The sequence below is a fragment of the Paroedura picta genome, chromosome 7, assembly GCF_049243985.1.
Source record: "Paroedura picta isolate Pp20150507F chromosome 7, Ppicta_v3.0, whole genome shotgun sequence".
Taxonomy (NCBI): Eukaryota; Metazoa; Chordata; class Lepidosauria; order Squamata; family Gekkonidae; genus Paroedura; species Paroedura picta.
The window spans coordinates 95,108,854-95,132,285 of NC_135375.1; the positions used below are offsets into that span (position 1 = coordinate 95,108,854).

The window sequence follows — 23,432 nt, forward strand, 5'->3', positions numbered from 1 at the left end:
GGAATTGCTTTGCACCAGGAAGAGGCTGTGGGTCGGTGGCAGAGCATCTGCTCAGCATGTGGAAGGTTTCAGGATCAATCCCCAGGCATGTCCAGTGAAAAGGACCAGATAACAGATAAATTTGGTAAGGCAAAAAGTACCCAAATCAATGCCATCCGAGCCGAAGCACCTGAGTCAGGCCATGAGTCAGCTTGTTTAAATGCATCTCCCTGCCTACTGCTTTCACAGACAGTGCCTGCCAAAGTGCTGGGGAGATATTTAAAGGGAGTGAGCCACCTGCTCCCTTTAAATGCTCTCCCTCCCACACACCTTTTTCAGGCAAAGCTACTGGAGAAAATTGGGGCAACAGAACGGTGACCCATCAGCCAAAAGAACAGGAGGAATGAAGAACAAGCCAACAATGGCATAAGGAAATTCATTATATTGAAACTCAGAAGTCACAACTCAAAGGTTTTCCTTATCTATAAAGTATCAATCTGCCTAAAAAGGTGATATAATTTCCAAAATCTGTAGGTATCCAGTGGTCAGTAGCACTGAGTTGTGTTGGAAAAAAAAATAGTGATTTCAATTATTCAGAGTCATTCCCAAAAGTAAGCATTGTACTGGAGCTCGTTTGGACTTTGACTTTGTTTGTGACTTCTGAGCTTTCATCACTCCTGAGAAAGTTGGGGGATTGGAGCATTTAATTTTAAATTGGGGGGGGTGTCTATTTATGTATTTATTATTTATTGACTGCTGTTCCCAGCTATGCCAACTTGAGGCAGTTTATAGATAAAAAAAACATAAAACAGTATAAAATTAAACAGCATAGGCAGCACAATCCCATTTGTTCCCTCACAACCCACAGTCCAGTCCACATTCAGAGCACCTACTAGCCTCGGGAGAAATCATCTGCCCACATGGACGGACATCCAAGGGCTTCTAAAGGAGGGACCCAGATCTCCCTTAGCCCACCTTCAACCAAATGCCTGGCGGAAGACCTCCGACTTATGGACCCTGCAGAACTGTGGTAGCTCCATCAGGGCCCTCAGCTCTTCCAGGAGCTCATTCTACCAGGTCGGTGCCAGGACTGAAAAGGCCCTGTCGCTGGTCATAGCCAGGTGTACTTCCTGGGGACCGTGGACCACCAGCTTGTCTTATGTTATCCTGTCTTCTATCAGATTTCCCAGGGCCAATCGAATCCTTGATAAAAGCCCAAGCTGGTCCTGCCCACTTTTTAAACCTGTTTGGTGGGTGAGAAGAAAAATATTATGAGATGCCACAGTGCCCATGGTGGCCAGGTGGGGAACCCGATTTAGAACCTAGCCCTGATGAGGGTCAGAAGCTACTGACCGTTTTACTACCTTTAAATTTCAAAGGAACGGGGGGAACCCAATTCAGACATGAAAAACAAGGAAATAATTACTGCTATAAAAATTAAGCAGCAACAAAGATACTATTTAATAATGCAGATCAACTGTTATCTCCCAGCAGCAAATACATTGATCTTCTCTTTAAAAACAAAAAATAAAATTTCACTCCAGTAATTACTTGCACATCGACTGAACTGGACTTCCTAACCATCTATGTACCTCTGTGTAATCCGAGACGAAGAAAGAGGTCGTTCCATCGTATTCTGCAAAATGCTTGGGAAAAAGCCGCACCCAAGTGTCATCCCCATAGAAGATCATCCGTTTCCCAGCGGTCTTGGCCTGCCAGATCAAGTTGTCTTCGAGCAAGGCCGGAGAATTGAGGTTCATGATGACGTCGATGAATCCTGGGATGCTGCCTGTCGTCAGGGCCTGTGAACAAGTGCCCCCAAATATGGTGAAGAAGAGTATAACATGGAGTGATGGTGGAAGACACTGATGATTTTAGGTGTGCAAACAACTATAAAGCCCCAAATCCCCAAACTTTCAATAAGAGCCAATGCATATATGAAATAAATAAATAAATGGTGGTACAATGGGGAATCTGAGTGAAATATTAATTAAAAAAATAGATTTTTCTCATTGCTCTTCTCTCTTTGTTTTGGCTCTGTATACATGCCTCCACCCCTTGCATTTTCAGTAAGGGCAACGTGACCAAGAACAGCTCTTCACACAAGTGCCAAATCAGTCCTTTCCCTAATTTGCCCTCGGAGACTAAGCTAGCAGAAGTTAATAAGAGCATAATGAAATGCCAGTCAATGGATCGACTACCCCTCTGTCGTCTGACAGGGGTTAAATATTGCTTAATAACTCCACCAAGTCAACACCTCTAGACATGGAAGCCTTCATTTCTTTTTAGGTATATATACCTCACTCCTTGTCCCAATGGGGAGTCAAAAGAGTTTACCATTCTTCCACTTTATCCTCGCTATCATCGCCTTGTGAGGTAGTTTCGGCTGAGAAAGTGTGACTGGCCGAAGGTCACCGACTGAGCATGAGTAGCCAAGCGGAGATTCAAGCCTGGGTCTCCCAGATCCTATTCCGCCATTTTAACAACTACCTCATGATGAATCAACAACTGCAGGGGCCCTAGCCCCCTCATGCTCTTGTCCACAGAGTCAGCAAGTACATCCTCCCTCACTTTATTGTTCTAATGTTCTCTTCAGAATACTTCTGTCTTCTTCCCTGGGGCTCCTTCAGACACTATTGTGTATTGTGTTGAAAATGTTACCCAAACAGGCCATCTCCTGACTAATTGGGAAAATTAGCTTTGAATTGGAGACCCAGAAAGAGGGGGTGACATGGGATCCCCACCAACGTTTAAGGGGACAGTTCCCCTAGAGAAACTCAAAAATAACCACTCCGATATTAAATTGGAAATGCCTTTAAAGGTAAAGGTATCTCCTGTGCAAGCACCGGGTCATGTCTGACCCTTGGGGTGATGCCCTCTAGCGTTTTCATGGCAGACTCAATACGGGGTGGTTTGCCAGTGCCTTCCCCAGTCATTACCGTTTACCCCCCAGCAAGCAAGCTGGGTACCAACCTCGGAAGGATGGAAGGCTGAGTCAACCTTGAGCCGGCGGCTGGGATTGAACTCCCAGCCTCATGGGCAGAGCTTCAGACTGCATGTTGGCTGCCTTACCACCCTGCACCACAAGAGGCCCATTAATCTAGAGGAATTAAAGGGGTACAGTATACACACAAAAAACATGGAAAACCACACACACTCACTCACACGGATGTTGAAGAAAGTGTTTTGGGGGATTTACAAATCATGACATGAAGAGAAGACTGTGGATTCAGAGTAAAATGACCAACGTCAGAAAAGAACATGGGGCAAGTAGACACAGAATAATTCTTAACAGCTATAGGTAGAAAAATCTGGCCCCAGGGTCATCTCAGATTATGAGGTCCACAGTCTTTTGTTTTTAATTTGACAAAACTTAGACCCTGCCTTTCTGCCTTTGCAAAAGAGAACAGTTCTTCAAGCAAAACCTACATAAGGAAAACCGTTACAAGCACAGACTTTATTTCAGTATGGATACACAAAGAGGGATAATGAACTGCCTCAGCACTGCGGTGCATCTTTATTTGAGCTTAAGACTCCTTTCATCCCATAGCTAGAGCAGCAGAAAATAAGTAGGAGAGGGGAAGGATAGAGAAAGCGGGGGCAGCATTAGAGGGTTGATCACGATTGCCAGCCAGTTTCTCCCAAGGAAAGAAACCCATCCATGCCAGGATCTACTTCGGGACGTAGGCCTCAACAGCTTATTTCGGGAGCTTCACAGTCACTTTTAAGGGCATAGAGAGAAATTAGCCACATCAGCTCATTAGGTTATAATGAGACACTTCTCAATGTTGTCGGGATATTTAATTAGAAACTCGCCTAATAGTAAAGAATTAATATTCAGTATTAATGGTCTGAGACATAAAACAGATGTCTTTCAACATGCATTGCTAAAAGGCAAGCACAGATTCTTTTTGAGAACTGATTGTGTGTTAAACATGCAATTTCCTGTTCATTCCCCAGATTTCATCTGGCCCGGTAAGACAGAAGTCGAGGCAAAAAGACATCTGTTAAGCAAGAGCTTCAGTCTCGAAGAAGAAATTGGTATAAATATCTTGTTAGTCTTCTCAAACACACCTCCATCACATAAAGCCATCTTATGTTACTCTGCATCAATCTTCCATTTAACTCCTAAAGCAGGGGTGGCTAACATCACCACCCAAGGATGACTGGCTCAAGAGGGGCAATATATACATCAAGAGTAATTGTAGTCTATGGATATCTGGAGAGCCACTGTTTGCTCACCCCTTCCCTAAAGTATGCTAACTGCAAATTGCTCAGTTCATGAGTAGTAGTGAAGCCACAGGCTGGATCCCATAGATTTCCACAAACAGAAGGAAAAGGGAGATTTGGGTTGATTTCCAACCCCCTGGAGTGGCATTGGGGGGGCTACAGGTGAACAAGGTGAGGAAAATCCATTCACTGGCAGAAGTAAACAGGTTAGATTAGAGCCCATTCTTTGTTGAAGTGGAACACATCTACAAGCTTGCTCCCTAATCAGTGATAACGGACATGACATCTGTTGTCCCACCTTAAGGAGCGCGCCCGTAGATGGTGGCCAGCACCAAGCAGGGCTCCGAGGCCCAGGGCTGGGCCAGTCCCACCCTCTGCAGAGTGGGGCAGGCCTGGGAAGCAAGGAGACGCCCAGTCGCTGCCAGTAGGGGGGATTCAGAGGAGAGGGACCAGGAAAGGTGGGAGAGGCAAAGGGGAGTGGAGGGGGGAGGTGGAGGGATTGAGTGGGAGGGACCAGCAAGGGGAGGTAGGTGGGAGAGACAAGAGGAAAGGGGAAAGGAGTATGTGTGTGTATGTCAGAGAGGGAGAGGACCAGGACCATGGAATCCCACAGTAGGTATGTGTTCCACATACCCTGCGATGGTTGGATTTAATTACAGACCAAGGCCATTTATCCCCCAGTCAGAGTTAATTCATTGTCTGAACTGGAGTGGGGAAGCATGGCTTGTCCCAGTCATTCCCCCACCCCAGCATGTCCAATTCCAACACGCTGTCAAGACCTTCTGCCACCTGTAGGAGCTGGGGCTCCATAGGCAGGGAAGGAATTCGCACACTCTATACTTGCTGGCACTGTTGATGCCTGGATGCACTACCACCCCATTCATGCCACTGGGAGCACAGTTACCAATCAAGGCAGCAAAATGAGAAGCGCCAGATAGAGCTGCTTCAGCTGGTTAGCCAGCTGTGATCTTTCTTAGCAGAAAAGATCTGGTCATTGAGGCACAGGCCATGGTTATATCAGAAACTTCAATTGGCACAGACTGGATCTAGCCATAGGGACCCTTACCACTCAACTCCTTACCCAACTACACTGACCACCACTTAGCTTCCAGCCACAATTCAAGGTGCTGGGCTTAACCTTCAAACCCCTACATGTTTTGAGGCCTATACAGATGAAGAACGACCTAATCCCTTGAGAACCTGCCCAACTATTACTGTCTTCTTTAGAGGCTTTGCTTCAGCTACCTCCCACCTTCTGAGACTAGGCAGGTGGCAACCCAGGACAGAGCGTTCTTGGTCATGACACCAAAGCTCTGTGACTCTTTCCCCAGGGAGATTATTCTGTCCCCTTATGTTGCCACCTTTCAACAGCAAGTTAAAATTTGTTTCCTTGGGGGGAGGGGTACATTCCTTTGGTGACCCCTCTTTCCCAACTAATGTTTTCATTGTTTTTTTTTTTTTTTTTGTATTTCAACATATTTTAGCTCTGCTGCAAGTTTGTTTTAATGACGTGTAAATGTATTTTGGGGTGGACTAACGATTCTATTATGTATGTTTTGATTTGTTAGCTGCCTTAGTGGCCCCTGCGAAAGCAGAAAGGCAGGTTACAATTTTTGTAAATAAAAAGTAAAAACAACCTTGGGTATACACTCATGTAGAGAGGAAAGGGAAGGCGACTGTAAGCCGCTTTGAGCCTCCTTCGGGTAGGGAAAAGCAGCATATAAGAACCAACTCTTCTTCTTCTTCTTCTAGATGCCCCAACTTCCACAACTGATTAAAACTGTCTGCATATGCACCTGGCGCAACAGTCCTAGACCTAAATCCATGCGTCTGAATGGCAGCACGTATGTGTGTGGGGTGAGCAGAAGTGGAAGAAAAAAGGAGTAATGAACGTCATCTGAGGATACACAATGCTCTTACACTGGGTACATTGCACATAATGTGTTAAATTGTCTCATGGGGAGTGGGAGAGAACCGAAATTAGGCACCCCTGACTGCTGTTCTCCCACCCACAGCGATCCCAGCATGGCACAAAAGCAGTTCTGTGTCAGCACATTTCCAAAATAGCTCAAGCAATTTATGACAGCCACTTATTTCGTGTCTCAACTTTCCAAATAAACACAGCGTCAAACATACATGCGTAATTTTATTGCCTTATGCATGTTGAGAGCGACTCCACACAACCAAACTGTCCACAGGGTGGAATGTAGCTTTATAATGTGTTCCCAGATTTCCATGTCTTCTCTACCCCCCCACCCCCACATTGAAGGTCACTGCCTCACTGCATACAACTGATGGCTTCTTCTAGACCAGGGGTAGTCAAACTGTGGCTCTCCAGATGTCCATGGACTACAATTCCCAGAAGCCCCTGCCAGCAAATGCTGGCAGGGGCTCCTGGGAATTGTAGTCCATGGACATCTGGAGGGCCGCAGTTTGACTACCCCTGGTCTAGACTCTGGAGTCCCTTAATCCTCAAAACAGTGAAATTATCTCCAAGCTGGTACCTAAGAGTAACCTGCAGATTCAATCCCTACAACCTACTTCAGATGTTGATTAGTTTTACTGCACCAGCCACTGGCCATCACAATCCTATCAAATATACAACAGACGTAGAATAAAATAAAAGGCAAAAATTCTAATATCGAGCATAAATTCTAAAATTAATGAAAGTTATGACAGATACAAAATCAGAGTTAAAATTATTAAGCCACCATTTTGTTTACAGCATTCAGCCTAATTTTCTTAAGAGGCAAGAGCAAACGGAGCAACTCATGTTAGAAATGTAGAGATCAGGATAAGATGACAAAAATCAAATTATCAGATTTCACTGTGACCCAAGCAGTGGGCAGTAACTTCTTGATGTATTTGGCTTTCAAGTCATCATACAGGGGACAGTCAAAAATATAATGTATAAGGTCCTCAATGGCCTCCTTGACACATATACAGAGGAGATCAGACATAGGGATTTGGGGAAATCAACCACTGAGAACTGCTGTCAGCATGGCATGAGATCCCAAATCGGTAAGAGCCATCCTTTGTGTTAGATATGGGGATCAATGATGGTTTCTTTTAAATTTAAAGGGTACTACTTTAGTTTCAGCCATTACACCGCTGTCAACTCCTGCATCCAAATGGAAAGTCCATTCTCAGAGATCCTCCAACCTACTTCCGGCGGCCCTCAACAAGAGCACCCTTAAGAAATGGGATCAGCGAAAAATTCTACATAGCTACTTGGAAACCTATCACCATTCTGAACACAGATCGCCGTTATTACATGCATGGTTAAGCTTACGGAGTCATCATCTATTCACATACAATTATCTCATTTTTTCCCTGCTACACGTTCATGTTACCAACTAAGCACCCTTCTGCAGTAATTATGAAAAATGTATAGTTCTGCAAACCTGGAGGAATCCAAAGGCCTCCCACAAAGTGTACAATTGTAATACAAATGACAGTAACATTGGCAGGTAAAATCACCTGAAAAATTAACAATGAAGCTGGCACGCACAGAGACATTATTAAACAAACATGGGAGTTCAGGTCGCTTTTGCCACAGCAGCCTAAAACGCATCACAACAAAAATGTAGTTGCAATAACTAAACCATGAATAAATTTAAAACAAGCCAAACTGGAGCATGTCCAGAGGAGGGCAACAAAGATGGCGAGGGGTTTGGAGACCAAGGCGTATGAGGAAAGGTTGCGGGAGCTTGGTCTGTTTAGCCTGGGGAGGAGACGACTGAGAGGGGATCTTAAATACTCTTCAAGTATTTAAAAGGCTGACATAAAGAGTTGTTCTCTCTTGCCCCAGAGGGACGGACCAGATCCAATGGGATGAAATTAATTCAAAAGAAATTCTGTCTAAACATCAGGAAGAAGTTCCAGACAGAGCGGTTTCTCAGTAGAACAGGCTTCCTCGGGAGGTGGTGGGTTCTCCATCTTTGGAAATTTTTAAACAGAGGCTGGATAGCCAACTGACAGAGAGGCTGATTCTGTGAAGGTTCAAGGAGGTGGCAGGTTACAGTGGATGAGCGACAGGGTTGTGAGTGTCCTGCATTGTGCAGGGGGTTGGACTAGATGACCCAGGAGGTCCCTTCAAACTCTATGATTCTATTATTGAAAAGTTGGACAAGGAACTATGCAACCCAGGTGTTAATGTCACACTGTCACAGAGCTTGCTTGACAAACCTTAGGCCAATCACAGACACAGTCTAATCTATTTCACAGGGTTGGGGGTGACGTGGCATGAATATGGTTGGGAAGCATGGCTGTGTACACAACCACCTGGGCCCCTCCCCACCCCACCCCCTTCAGGTCCATCACTGGCCATTTGGGGCGGGGGCAGGTCAACACGATACCATATATGGTCCTATCACCCGATCAATGTTTAACAAGTGTAAAAAATATATCAAGAATTAATTAACTCCCACCCATTCAGGAAACCCTTCCAGCGCCGTCAAGAAACCCCAGAGCCTCACAAAATCCTGGTTGAGAAAGCCTGCATTATTCAGATATATAGGAAGGCTCCACCCAGCTCTTCCTGTCTCTTCCGTAAATCCTACCCAGCTCTTCCTGGACCCTCCCCAACCAGCTTCTCCCATTATGCAGATGGGAGATGGCATATTTATAGAACACAGATGCAGAAATATACCTTTGTTTTCAACAAGCCAAATGCAAATATATCCCTGATAGTCAACCAAAAAAGAACTGTAAACCTATGCACCCTATGCTCTCTTAGCACACTGTATTCAGTTTTTAAAAAATTAATAGGAGTTATTTTTTTTCCAATTATTTCTTCTGTTTTCAGCATTCTCTGAATTTCCCAGTTGTTAACTTGGGGTGGGGGGGAGGCTGATGCTATGCACTCTATAAAATTTGGATTTAAGCATCCTTCCATCCCAGAGGTAATGCAGCATGGAAATAAGGAGGAGGAGGGAAGATGGAGAAAGCGGAGGCAGCATCAAAAAGAAGGGAAGAGAATGAGAATATCCTTTCCTGCAATTTTTCTGAGGTTCCCACTTGTTTCTTTATGGAAGAGACCAGCATGTACATAATACCAGTGATAAAGTCGATTCCAAAAAGCAGCAGAATGTGGCATTAAATACCAAATTCCTCTACTTCCTTTTTTATTTTTAAGAAACCGGCAGCTTCTAGTCACATGACAAATATAGGCATGTAAGGAGATGGGAATTAGCAGGAGGCTGCTGAATCAAATTTTTCTTTTTCTCCATAACACTACGGAAACCATATTACATTTTGCCAAGTTTTTAAAAATTCAGTATGCCTATTGTGTAGAATTCACCCCAACTGCGCTCACAAGGACTTTTGGAGTACCATGGTACAGACTTGATTTTTCTTCTCTTCACAGAACTTTTTCTTCCCAAAAGAAAGTTATATGCGCAGTTTCTAATACATCTGAACGGCATTCTTGTGCGCACATACTTAGTACAATTCCAGTGAGGTTGTGTGCACTTTACACTCATGAAAATGCAGATAAAATCTGGCTTACCATGGCCAGGATTCAAAGAAGGGAACATGACAGCGAGTTTTGCACCAGTTTTACCGACAAACAGACCAACCATAAATGGCTTTCCTTCTTCAGCAGTTGAGAACAGTTAACCAAGTTAACAAAGCCAGGCCCCACACAAACAAGAGATTAGAAGGTGTGTGTGTGTGGGGGGGAACCTCTAGAATAATAAGGGAAGGAAACATCATTGTCCCTCTCCTAACCAAAGAATTCCAATGAAAAATTGGAAATTTGGGGAACTCTGGAAAAGCTTTTTACGACAAAGCATTAGACACTTAAAAGACTCCATGGTAGCAATATAAAACAACAATAATTCCTGACTAAGTTGTAGAACAGTAATGACTGGGGAAGGCACTGGCAAACCACCCCATATTGAGTCTGCCATGAAAACGCTGGAGGGCGTCACCCCAAGGGTCAGACATGACCCGGTGCTTGCACAGGGGATACCTTTACCTTTAAGTTGTAGAAAGACAACATACTTTCAAAGATACATTCATTGTCTGAAAAGGCAATGTATTTGTCCACAGTTAATGCTACAATGCACATGAGAATAAAAAAGAGTTTAGTGTACCCCTTTAAATCTGTACCCAAAATAATACAGATTTGCCCTACTGTGACTAAATGAAACTTGTTTCTGTCCCAAAAATACACTGTTTACTACTTGCAACTTTCCCCCATACTTCTGAAATGACAAAAATGAAGATCTATGTGCTGAGGCAGCATATGGTACAGCAGTTGACACCTGTTACGTTTCGGGTATATTCATTATCTTGCTTAACAATACAATGCTAAGTGAAGTTACACCCCCCTAAGGACTCTGACTTCAAGGATTTACAACAGTGTAACACAGTTTGCTGGTGGAAAGTGCTGACCCTGAAAAGTTTCCAAGGCAAGACATGTTTCCTCCGTGTCACAGTAGTCCTTGGAGGTCTCCCATCGAATACCAGCCAGGGCTGCCTCTGTTTAGCTTCCAAGATATGACAAGATTACGTTAGCCTGGGCTACCCAGATCAGGGCAACTCTGTATAGGACTGTAGTCTAAAATGTTTATATTTAATAAATAGGCAAATCTCTAACTGCTCCACGGGAGCGGTATAAATAAAACAGTAAGGGCCTCGAGGAGGGCCCTGTCTGGGATGGGGAAGGGTGGCCTTTGGCCCCTCCCCATGGAGTGACAAGCGAGGTGCCCAATCGGCAGGTGCGAAGCATGTCAGTCCAGCAACAGGGGACCAATTGCCAGCTATGCCGCCGCCAGACCACCAACAAGCCAGGTCATTGTTGGACCTCGCAGGACCGCCCGGGCCGTGGGGAACAGCTGCAGCCTGGGGGGGGAGGAAGCCCTCCCAGCTCCCTCCACCCCACACCTGCACTACGGTCCCTTCCCCCCCGTGCCCCATCCCCTTTCATAGCACCCACCTTCCTTCCTTCCTCCCTCCCTCTCCTTTCTACCTCTCTCTGCCTCTCCCTCTCGCTTGCTCTCTTTCAGTCTTTCAGTCTTTCTGGCTTTCTTTCTAACTTTCTTCCTTCTATCCATCCACTCACCCCTTAATCTCCTTTCTCCCTCGTATCCATCCATTTCTCTTCTGCCTTTCTTTCTCCCATTCTTTCTCCCCTTGCTTACTCTCCTTTCTCCCCTTCTCTCTCTCTTTCACTTTCTCTCCCTCTCCCTTTCTGTACGCCTGCCTGGCTGCCTACCTTCCCTCCTCCCTCCCTCTCGGGGGGGGGGTCCTCCCACACCCACCCACTGCCCGCTAGTGCCCGCTGTATTCTTTTTACAGCAGGGTTAATTTCTAGTAGCATATAAAACTGCATTGAGTGATATATGACTTCTTTTAAACAGTTAACAGTTTTATGAGAAAGTAGGGCATATATTTTGGGATGTTTTATATACTTCTGCCTCCAGACAAAACTAAGAAAAGCAAAGAGGTGAGAGTTTCCTTTACAGCATTTTTTAAAAAATGGAAGTTTCCCGTATAGCACACAAAGGACCTTTTTTCTGGGGAATTCTGCTCTGCAACTGTTATATGCATGATTACTTAGGAGGAGATCGAGAGCAGCCCTCAGTGCTAAAGCAGATAACCTGGCAGAGACACTAGGCAAAGCCTGAGTCAAGCACCTGAAACCTTCCTGACGTCCGAACGTACTTACTTTAATTCGAGGCATGGTGACCGTTGGTGGCTTGGCTTCAGCTATAAAACTATGGGAAGTCCCTCTCTCTACCAGCTGCGTCGTGTAGGGCATGAACTGTTTGCCTTTCGAACCAAACACAAAGTCGTGCCTCAGGGCATCTATTAACATGATTACAGCCTTCTTGAAGAGAGGATTCGGAATCTTGGTCCAGTTGGAAGCCAGCCCTAAAAAAAAACACAGAGGAAACATAAGAGGGAGAATTTCAAGCAGACCACTGGCTTTCAACTCCAAGACTAACCTTAGTTCTCTGGTGATTCCCAGGCTCTTGTAAAGCCAATGCAATCATGCACAACCTTAAAGAATAAACAAGGGTTTGGTCCCAGCAAGCAGAACCAGGGTGCAATCTCCAGAGTTCTGCTGGAGCAGGGATTGTTGTCGTTTTCTCTAGTGAGCTGCTAACTTATGCTGCCAGCAGGTCTGGATTTTACCTTCAGAGAGAAAATGTTGAAAGGAGAGAGGGGACAGTAATTCAGCTCTAAATGGAGGCGTTCTGGGATTTAGGCCTAAGAGGGAACTACATCGTCACTCTTGTACTCTGTGGGAAAGGAAGCCAGGTTGCAGTGGACAGCAAAACACGCTGCACAAGTGCAACCTTTTAACATATTTACCCAGATTAACAAAAGTAGTGGCCACTGTGTTCCAGAATCAGCCTTCTGCAAGTCTTGAAGCAGGGGTTTATGGATAACGAATGTTAGCAAACTAATAAAATAAACAATTCAAGGAAATATTAAAGGGAAAGAGCCTTTAAAAAAAAGACCTTTCATGAATGGTGGGGCAGTGGGGCCTACACACACACACCCTTGACATATAACACAATGTGTGATGGGCAGTGGTCACATTTGCATGTCTAAGAACACATGGGATGCTTCTTGTTGTTGTTATGTGCGAAGTCGTGTCCGACCCATCGCGACCCCATGGACAATGATCCTCCAGGCCTTCCTGTCCTCTACCATTCCCTGGAGTCCATTTAAGTTTGCACCTACTGCTTCAGTGACTCCATCCAGCCACCTCATTCTCTGTCGTCCCCTTCTTCTTTTGCCCTCGATCGCTCCCAGCATTAGGCTCTTCTCCAGGGAGCCCTTCCTTCTCATGAGGTGGCCAAAGTATTTGAGTTTCATCTTCAGGATCTGGCCTTCTAAAGAGCAGTCAGGGCTGATCTCTAGGACTGACCGGTTTGTTTGCCTTGCAGTCCAAGGGACTCGCAAGAGTCTTCTCCAGCACCAGAGTTCAAAAGCCTCAATTCTTTGACGCTTGGCCTTCCTTATGGTCCAACTTTCGCAGCCATACATTGCAACTGGGAATACCATAGCCTTGACTAAACGCACTTTTGTTGGCAGGGTGATGTCTCTGCTTTTTAGGATGCTGTCTAGATTTGCCATAGCTTTCCTCCCCAGGAGCAAGCATCTTTTAATTTCTTTGCTGCAGTCCCCATCTGCAGTGATCTTGGAGCCCAGGAAAATAAAATCTGTCACTATCTCCATTTCTTCCCCATCTATTTGCCATGAATTGAGAGGGCCGGATGCCATGATCTTTGTTTTCTTGATGTTGAGTTTCAAGCCAACTTTTGCACTCTCCTCCTTCACCCGCATCAACAGGCTCTTTAGTTCCTCTTCACTTTCTGCCATTAGATGCTTCTTAGTGTTTAATTTTAGACAGTTAATACACAAAGTGAGTACATATGAGTCCAATGTGCTTCATGTTTTATTCCAGACAGCTCTTCCTCCTGATGGATGACAGCCCTGATTCTCCCCAGAAAAATTAGCCAGTTGTCTGGAAGCAGTGACAAGGTGGCTCAAGCAGTCATCTGAAGTGCAACTCTTCAAAGAAAAAGGTCCTAGGCTAGGCAGGAAGGTTCCAGGTGAGGAAGTGCATCTGCCCAACCGTGTGGAAGGGTGGTATAAAAATCCAAATAAATAAATAAACCTGGACGGAGTACAGCTATCAGTAGCTCACTCTGCCAGGAACCTGGGCGTGATCCTAGATGCTTCCTTCTCAATGGAGGCCCAGTTTACAAGAGTAGCACAGCTGGCCTTGTACCACCTTTGCCAAGCCAAACTACTAATGCCCAACTTGGCCCCGGAACACCTAAACACAGTTATCCACGTAACAGTCACCTCCAGGCTAGACTTCTGCAACTCACTCTACACAGGCCTGCCCTTAACTTTGATCCAGCAACAGCAGCTGGTCCAGAATGCAGTGGTGAAGGCCCTCAAAACGACACCATGGAGGTTCTCCAACTGGCTACCAATCAAATTTTGGATCAGGTTTAACGTTCTGATAATCACCTTCAAGGCCATATGCGGTCAGGGCCTAGTATATCTGAGGGACCACCTCTCTGCTTATGCCCCCCAAAGAGCTCTGTCACCTCCAACTGGCTAGTGATCCCTGGTCCCAAGGAAGTCCACTTGACCTCAACCAGGGCCAAAGCCTTTTCTGTCCAGGGGGAATGAGCTCCCAGAGGAGATCAGGCCCTGACGGAACTAAAACAGCCTGCAAAAGGGAGCTTCTCCACCAGGCATTTGGTTGAGGTCAATCGAAGCTAAACAACATCTACTGGCCCCCCAAACCATCCTCCCTTGAACCCATATGTTAGAACTAACCAACCGTGGGTATGTTAGATTGTTTACTCTGTTAGAACGCTATTTTATCTGTTTATTGTTATTATTATTACTGTTGCCTTTCATTCGATATAATCACTGGATTTGATGTATTGTTCTTTGTTTTCATTCTATGTGAACCGCACTGAGCCTTAGGGGAGGGGCGGTATAGAAATGTAATAAATAAACAAGGTAGGTTCATGCGTGAAGATCCCACAATTCATGAAGAATATAGGATTTCCAGCTAGTGACAGCATCAACAGGCCCTAAAAGATCACTGGAAAACCACACATCAAAATCTGATACATGAGAAAGAGGAAAGTCTGTGGCTCAGTGATAAAGAATCTTTTTGGAATGAAAAAAGTCCCAGGTTCAATCCCTGGCATCTCTGGCTAGAAGAATGAGGTAGTAGATGATGTGGAAGACTTCAACCTGAGACCCTGGAGAGTGCTGCCAGTCTGTGCAAACAATCCTGACTATGACCAACTGATAGTCTGATTCAGTATAAGGCAGCTATATGTATTTATGTGCATTGCGGTCCTCCCTTCTTTATGTGTTTCAAAGTGATGTGCAGAAGAATTGTTCTCCTGGAACTTAGTGGAGGGGAAACCTTTACCTAGTAAAGAATGAGATTCAAGAAAAAGTTTTTTTCCAGTTAGGGAAAGTAAAGCAAAGATACATCAGCTATATTATAAACAGGGTTCCAGAGAAGGATCCCTGTATGAATTCACTGCACGTCCTACAATACATCCCCAGGATCTATCAGCATGTGGCACCATGCCCAAGAGGATGAGTTGCACTGGAAAAAGTTTCCAGTGGGCAAAGAAGTCTGAAAGCCACCTCAATTAGACCGGTGTTTCTCAACCTTCCTAATGACGCAACCCTTTAATACAGTTCCTCATGTTGTGGTGACCCCCAACCATAAAATTATGCAAGTGTTCTTTCACAGAAATTAAACCGAAACTGACCAAATGGCGTGAAGATCCATTGTTCATGACTGTATATAAATTGTTCCCCCCCCCCAGGGGTTCTCAGTTCAGTTCTACCTCTAGTCCCACCATGCCAATCTCTCTCTTTTCCACTGCTCCAGACAGAAGAATACTATATCTCGCTCTACCCCATAAGGCTGTTGTGTAGATGGCACCCCCCCCCCTCCCGGGCCAAGCTGCTTGCCCTGCCGCAACCCCTGTAAAAGGGTTGTTCGACACCCAAAGGGGCCCCGACCGCCCGGTTGAGAATAACTGATTTAGATAAAAAGGTAGGACAGTTACATAGCCTCTACTCCCTGATCCTAATAAACTTCTGCCACATTTTCATCATGTGAACTGGCCAACGGCCACAGCAAGCAGCCCCGCTAGAAACCTCAAGCATGCAGGAAGCAAGTTTCAGAAAGGGGGTCGTGCAAGATCACAATACACTTCCAACAATTCTGAATATGTCTGCATATTGGGGGTGGGAAAGGAGAAAATGGGCCTAGGTACACTGCTGTGGTGCAAGATTACAACAGACCATGCTTTCCTAAAAGCATTCTGCACAAAGATAAAGACAAGTGTCTCTTTAATTTATGAACTATGTAACTAGGACTGTAGAGAAAAGAGACAAGAATGAAACAGATCTTACAGTCTGATCCTACAGACCTGGTGCCACAGAATTCAGTGTGCCTTACTCTCGAGGGGGAAAAGCACATCCCACTACTAGTTAGACAAAGTACAAAGTAGCTCTGGAGCAACAAATTCAATTCCTGCTGCTAGTTCCTCAGGGCAAGGAGGTGGTATTTTTGTTCATTTTAGGCTGCATACAATCCTCACTGCTTTAAGATTTAACCCCAATGGAGACCCAAAGTAGCTTGAAACAGCATTCTCCCCTCTGCCATTTTATCCACAAAAACCACAAGCCTATTAAATGTATTAAGGCAGACAGTAACTGGCTCACCATCACCCACTGAACTTCCACGGCAGAGGGTGGAGTCAAACCTTGGTCTCTCAGATCCTAGTCCAGCACACAACACACTGGCTCCATCATAATTGAGAAACAGCAGTCATTTCTACAAGATCGTCTTGTTCACATGGGAAATCCCAATAGCAAACAACTGCCCTGCACCTGTGGGGTCCACCCCAACATGGTCCCAGATGAAATGACTAAACAGACAGCGGGGAAGCAAAAACAGCAAAAATATTAAACATTTTAAATTGTTGTAATGTGTTTTTAAATGGTTTTAGTGCAACTGTGTGCTATGAGTCGCTCCAAGCTCCAGGTCGTGGGCAGGGGTGGCCTAGAAATCAAAATATAACATAATACAGATAAATAAGAAACACACAATACCTGGCATGCATGGTTGCAGCCGCCCTGCCAAAGACATTGCACACATGGATAGCCTAAACTGCCTACATCCAGACCAAAGTTATCACGCCTAGACCCACATGTACATCACAATCCCTTTCACAGAGTCACTCCAATCTAAACCCAATAGGTTTGGACTGGAGTCACCCCGAATAAGGATTCACCGACGTTCATCTGAACCGCTGACCAAGCAAGAATGATTTCCCGGGGGAAGATCCGCAGCGCTCGGCTACACCCCCATCGCGTTTCCCTGTCAGAACTACTTCGAAACCGGCCAAGTACCACAAGGCAAGAACGAAGGAAATACCCCTTTCAAATGAGGCCCCGCTCCCTGGGGCCCCCGCCAGGAAGAGCCGAGGAGGAGAAGGAGAAGGGCCCGTTTACCTGTCGGGGGCGGCTCAGGGGGCGGCCCAGAGACGGCTCCATTCCGAGGTAAGGACCGCACCGGCAACGGGAAGAAGCCCCGCAAGAAAAGCCCGACGCCCAGCGCCTGCACGAGGAGGCAGCAGGAGGCAAAGGCCCCCGAGCGGAGCCGCATCCTCCGCCGCCACCGCGGACAGGTGACGCCCGCCGAGCAGACAGGTAGGCACCGGGCACACCTGCGCCGCCCCACCTGGCCCCCTCAGACGGCCCGACGCGCTCGAGAAGGGAGGGGCCCGGCGGAAGCCAGCCAATTAATGGAGACCCAGGCGGCTGGATTGCACGCGATTGGTCGAACGACCAGCCAATGCAAGGCGGGGAGCCTACGGAACAAACGGCTGCAAGTGCTTCGAGGAAGTAAGGACCAATCCGAGGAGAGAGCGACAGAGGGAAGGGGGGAATCTTAGAAACAACTACATTTCCCAGAAAGCCTCTGCGGCAGGAGCTTTTCTGTTTTGCTGGGGGTGGGTAAAAGAATGATTGCGGCGAAAACTTTCTGGGAGTAGTTCATCAGAAACGGGGGGCAAGTCCTTGGGGGCAGATTTTATACCGCGAACACACGCACAAGGAGAATAAATCGGTAATGGTGCTTTTATAGTAAGAGTCGTCTTGCTGTCGAAATATGCTTGACCTACTTAAAGAGACCCGGCTATAGTTTATTTGCAGTGATTCCTTTAAACATCACCTTGCACTGGGAATGGCATAATTGACCACCATGTTGTCTAACATCGCAATTAAAGCACCAGACATACCAATGCCAGTATTGTCGATTTAAGGCCTTCCCACCCCAGTCCCAAGAGGCTGATAGACCAGGAGCATTTTAAGAAGTAATATGCATTGAATAATTATTTTTTCTTGGATCACAAATTGATCAGTGTGGTGATTGCAGTATGGAAATAAAACATAGAATTGCTGTGGGTCGCTCAACAATGACGAGCTTGAACCAAACATGGAAAAACAAGAACATAAGCCTGATTACCAAATGTAGATTAGCTAAATCTATTATATTTCCAGTAGCCACTTATGGCTGTGAAAGTTGGGTGATTAAAAAAATCGGACAAGCGGACAATCTATCTATTTGAACTCCGGTGTTGGAGAAGGCTTCTGCAGATTCCATGGACTGCAAAAGTCACAAATAAGGAACTACTACAGCGCATAAGGCAGCAGCGCATACTACAGCGCATAAGGCAGCAGATATGCAGTCTGAAGCTCTGCCCATGAAGCTGGGAGTTCAATCCCAGCAGCCAGCTCAAGGTTGACTCAGCCTTCCATCCTTCCGAGGTTGGTGAAATGAGTACCCAGTTTGCTGGGGGGTAAACAGTAATGACTGGGGAAGGCACTGGCAAACCACCCCATATTGAGTCTGCCATGAAAACGCTAGAGGGCGTCACCCCAAGGGTCAGACATGACCCGGTGCTTGCACAGGGGATACCTTTACAGCGCATAAAGCCTGATTTATCACTGGTAGACAAAATCACGAAACTCCAGGTCACTTATTTTGGCCATATCATGCAATCCAACTCAAACGCTACTGATATATTCTTGGACCATATCAACTGAGGCATCACATCAAGATTACAAGAAGCACGTCAGGCCTGAACAAGAACCAGAGCCTTCTTGGTGCTGGTCCCCACCTGGTGGAATGAGCTCCCTGAAGAGATCAGGGCCCTGTCTGAACTCTCACAATTTCGCAGGGCCTGCAAAAGGGAGCTCATCCACCAGGCATTTGCTTGAGGCCGACTAACCCAAAGACACCCACTGCCCCCCAGACACCCCCTCCCATGACTGAAGAATCTGACCAACTCAAAGCTGTGTCCATGTTTAAATATTGTTCTGGTTGACATGTTATGATTGATATATTTATTATATTTGTTGCAGTGTTCTATGTAATCACCCCATGATGTTATATGTAAACTGTCCAGAGCCGTATGGAAGGATGGTATAAAAATCTAAAATAAAATTTTAAAACATCTCATAGACTCGCTATATACTGCACTGGTCAGACCACACCTGGGGTACTGAGTGCGATTCTTGAGTCCATACTTCAAAAAGGACGTGGACAAAATTGAGAGGGAGCAGAGAAGAGTGGAAAGGATGACCCAGGGCCTGGGGGACCAAACCCTATGAGGAAAGACTGAGTGACCTAGGAATGTTCAGCTTCAAGAAGAGGAAGTCGAGAGGAGACATAATGGTTCTCTTTAAGTATTTGAATGGTTGTCACTTGGAGGAAGACAGGGAGCAGTTCTTGTTGGCAGAAGAAGATAGGACATACAGTAATAGATTTAAACTACACGTAGAACAGTACGGGGGGGGGGATCACAGTCAGTAGTTCAGCAGTGGAATCAGCTGCCTAAGGAGGTGGTGAGCTCCCCCACATTGGCAGTCTTCAAGCAGCGGCTGGACAGATCCTTATCCTGGATGCTTTAAGTGGATCCTGCATTGAACAGGTGGTGGGACTAAATGGCCTGTAGGGCCCCTGCCAACTCTAGGATTCTATTATTCTAGTTCAGCAGTGGAATGGGCTGCCTAGGGAAGTGGTGAGCTCCCCCTCACTGTCAACCTCCAAGCAGTGGCTGGACAGATATTCTGGATGCTTCAGGCTGATCCTGCATCAAGCAGGGGGTTGGACTAGATGGCCTGTATAGCCCTTTCCAACTCTATGATTCTATGAATTGACATCTCAAAGGGGTAGGACACTGACATAGGTAATTATTCTGAAAGGTATGAGGGGAAAATCTTTTTTAGTCTCTTTTGCAAAAATAATATACAAGAGTATAAGAAGGACTGTCTAATAATTAAACCAAACAAAGAGAAACAGACGTATCCAATGCCAATACAATAAGTATATTCATAAAAGAAAGAAAAGTGTCCTTTTTTGTAGTTTTCCTTATCTGTCTATTCTGTAGGACTTCTGTCAAAACGGAATTTAGGTCATATCCGTTTTCAGTGAGATTCTTTCATCAGTGACAAGTCCTCTGAGTCTTCAATATTTTTATCAATTTTATAGGTATCAAGAATTTAAGCCTTATATATAAATATATTAGCATTATATATAAGGCTTAAATTCTTGATACCTATAAAAACAGCTTTTGGCAAAAGAACAGATCAGCCAGGAACCTCCCTGATGTGCAGGCCTCATGCCAGAGCTGGAAGTAAATGTGGCTCTTTGGGCTGATGGTGTTTGCAAATATGACTGTCTATGAGCCGCAGAGTACCACCACCCTAACAAAGTAAGGCTAATTGTGCAACCAAATATTGAGAGAACTTACATTTTAGTGAGTGACACTACTATTTTGAGTTTGTGCACTTACCACTTGGCCGAGTCACTCAGAGCAGGGGGTCCTCCAAAATAATAGCTGCCACAGGTCATGTTGACCTGCTCCACCCTCCCAGTGATGGACCTGGAGGGGGTAGGAAGAGGAGGGGCTTTGAGTGGGCATGTAACGCAGCTATGCTTCCAAACCATGTTCTGCACAATTGCATCACTTCTGAAATTTCTCAAAGCCTGGAGAATGATTCAGGGGTTTCTCAATGATAAAAAAAAGTTGAGTAAGGCTGATCTACTCCCTGATTTTTTAAACTGGAGATGCAAAGGATTGAACCTGAGACTTCCCACCTGCAAAGCAGATGCTCTGCCACTGAGCTATGACTCACTTCTAAGCTGCCTACTGGCCAACAGTGATATCTGGAAGGCAGCTGGCAGGTTTGCACCCAGCTAGTGGCATTGCAGGGACAGGCAGGGACAGGTGCCTCTTGCTTGTGGTGACAACCTACCTTGAACTGGCCCTAAAGAGGGGGAAATAAACTGTGTGACCTCTTTGTGTGGCTTTTACAACACTGCCTGCCTGCAGCCACCAACAAAGTGATAGGGGAACAGTAGGACAATGACCTCAGGACACTGGCATCTTCAGCTAAATACCGTGAGTGAAATGCAGCTCAATCATGTCTATTCTTCTCCCTTTAATATTTTGTCTTTGTTTTAAGAATTATCAGCTCCATTCTTTCACCTTCAGTGACTTTGACTCCAGCTTCTGACCTGGAAAATTGTTTGTATCCTTTCCCCCCCAAGTTAAAAGGTAGCCCTTCTTTCCTCACCACCAAAGGCTCCTTCAAAATTTGATTCGCACCACAACACTTTTCTTCAGGTAATTCACAAAGTGACAAGACTGACAATCCTTTTGAGCTTTCCTCAGCTTCAAAGTTTGCTTTAATTTCAATGAAAACCTCACTACAGACTATATACCTTTTCTTATACAAAAGCCACAGCTAAAGCTCTCGGTTGCGTGCAGAGAACTTATTGGGTTCCCCACAGTCTCTTTTTAAGAATTCAGCTGCTGTCTCAAAAGGTGAATATGAGGAAATTTGTTCTCTCTGAAGTCTGAGCTTGGGACATGCACCAAACTGTGAAGCTTTGTAGGAAAGTTTATGGCTGATGCCAAAAGAGGGTGGTGGTGGGGAGCTTTCAACTCCAGTTATTCTCCAGGGGGGCTGAAGATAATCTCTGCACAAAAGGGAAACAAAACTGGTTTTCAACATACAGCATGGCTTTAAAGTCACTCACACAGGCTCCATTAAAGAAATTGCAGTCAATACTCAGAAGACAGCCCAGAGAACTCTATGAAGCACACGGCTAATGCTGACATTAAATGTGAGACTTTTGTCAAGGCTTTGAAGTGAGAAGGCCTATTAGGCAAGGCTGGGGGGGGGGGGAGGATAGAATTCTAGGATAAAGTGACTAGATTTTAATATTGGTAAAACGGGACACTATTGACTGGGAGGGTTCTTGATTAAAAATTTGGTCTATATAGAGCAACAAGAAGTTTCTAAGAACGCATAGAACGCAAAAATAGTATTGTAATATATATATTTTAATTTCAATATAAGTACAATTTGCCAGGTACCCCCAGATGTCCCTCCAAAAGTGGGACAATCTGGTTACCTTATTTTGGAAGGTCTGTTGTGCCCCTGTCTTCCCAAATCAGGAAGGAGGCAAGGTCTCAGAAGAGCAATATAGTTTATTGGCCAAGAACCATAAAGGAAACATTCTGTCATCACCAAGAGATCGGAAAGAATACATGCAGACCTAACACTAATTATTTAATTAGAAGGCCATTTCTTTTGAAGGGGACTAAAGGGTGCAGTCTAAACATCTGCTGACTTTATGCAACTTGACATGGCTTTCTCCAAAGAACTCTGGGAATTGTAGTTTGGAGAGAATTCTCTATCAGAGAGGTATCACTTCGTAGAACTATTGTTCTCAGGGGGCAGGAATGTCTATTAAACTAGTTAATCTCTTTAATGTAGATTTATTATTTTTGTGATTAAAAAACACAAAGATTTCTACTGAGCAGGTGAGTCTTTCAGTCCTTGGACTGAACAACAACAACAACAAAAAAACCCTTCCCCATCTGTCTCAATCAAGATTCATTTAAAATACACACACACTAATCCGTATCGTTCTGTTGTTTCCAGTTTCCATTGAGAATTCAGACACCATCGGAATCTATTATCGTGGAGACAATTTGACAACAGATTTCAGCATTATCGGATGTCTTGTTGAACAAGCCCCTCTCTCCCCCCACCCCAGTTCAGCCACAGATAGTAGCACTGGCAATGGAAGAAGAAGAGTTGGTTCTTATATGCCACTTTTCCCTACCCAAAGGAGGCTCAAAGCGGCTTACAGTCACCTTCCCTTTCTTTTCCCCACAACAGACACCCTGTGGGGTGGGTGAGGCTGAGAGAGCGCTGATATCACTGCTCGGTCAGAACAGCTTTATCAGGGCTGTGGCAAGCCCAAGGTCACCCAAGCTGGTTGCATGTGGGGGAGCGCAGAATCGAACCTGGCATGCCAGATTAGAAGTCCGCACTCCTAACCACTACACCAAACTGGCTCTCACACCAAACTGGAAGTGAGTGGCAGAACCAGCTGAACAACACGCCTTGTGTATCTTGACGACTGTTGCCAAAATGATACTCCATAGCTTAGTACGTGCAGAGTCTGCCAATGGAGACTATTGGGCCGGGTGAACTCCAGGGACTTACACATTAATCTTGTCTGGGCTTGACAGCAAAGCTGCCCTCTGGACTGGTCACCAACAGCAGGCACATGTCTTTGACAGAAACAAACAAATTTTCAGATGGGATACCTC

At 45.3% G+C, this 23,432-nt stretch overlaps 1 protein-coding gene across 2 annotated transcripts in view; it reads right to left on the reverse strand.

Annotated features, from left to right (window-relative positions):
- Positions 1 to 17,515, reverse strand: part of PIGG (phosphatidylinositol glycan anchor biosynthesis class G (EMM blood group)) — a 72,011-nt gene extending 54,496 nt beyond the window's left edge. Inside the window, exons 1-3 of one of the 2 annotated variants that reach the window (XM_077345457.1) lie at positions 17,248 to 17,515; positions 11,885 to 12,090; positions 1,572 to 1,781 (exon numbers count right to left, since the gene is read on the reverse strand). In XM_077345457.1, the coding sequence (XP_077201572.1) occupies positions 1,572 to 1,781; positions 11,885 to 12,090; positions 17,248 to 17,401 (570 nt within the window). In that variant the 5' untranslated portion in view covers positions 17,402 to 17,515. The remainder of the gene's footprint in view (positions 1 to 1,571; positions 1,782 to 11,884; positions 12,091 to 17,247) is intronic. The other variant, XM_077345458.1, reaches the window with a different exon arrangement.
- Between the last annotated feature and the right edge of the window lie 5,917 nt (positions 17,516 to 23,432).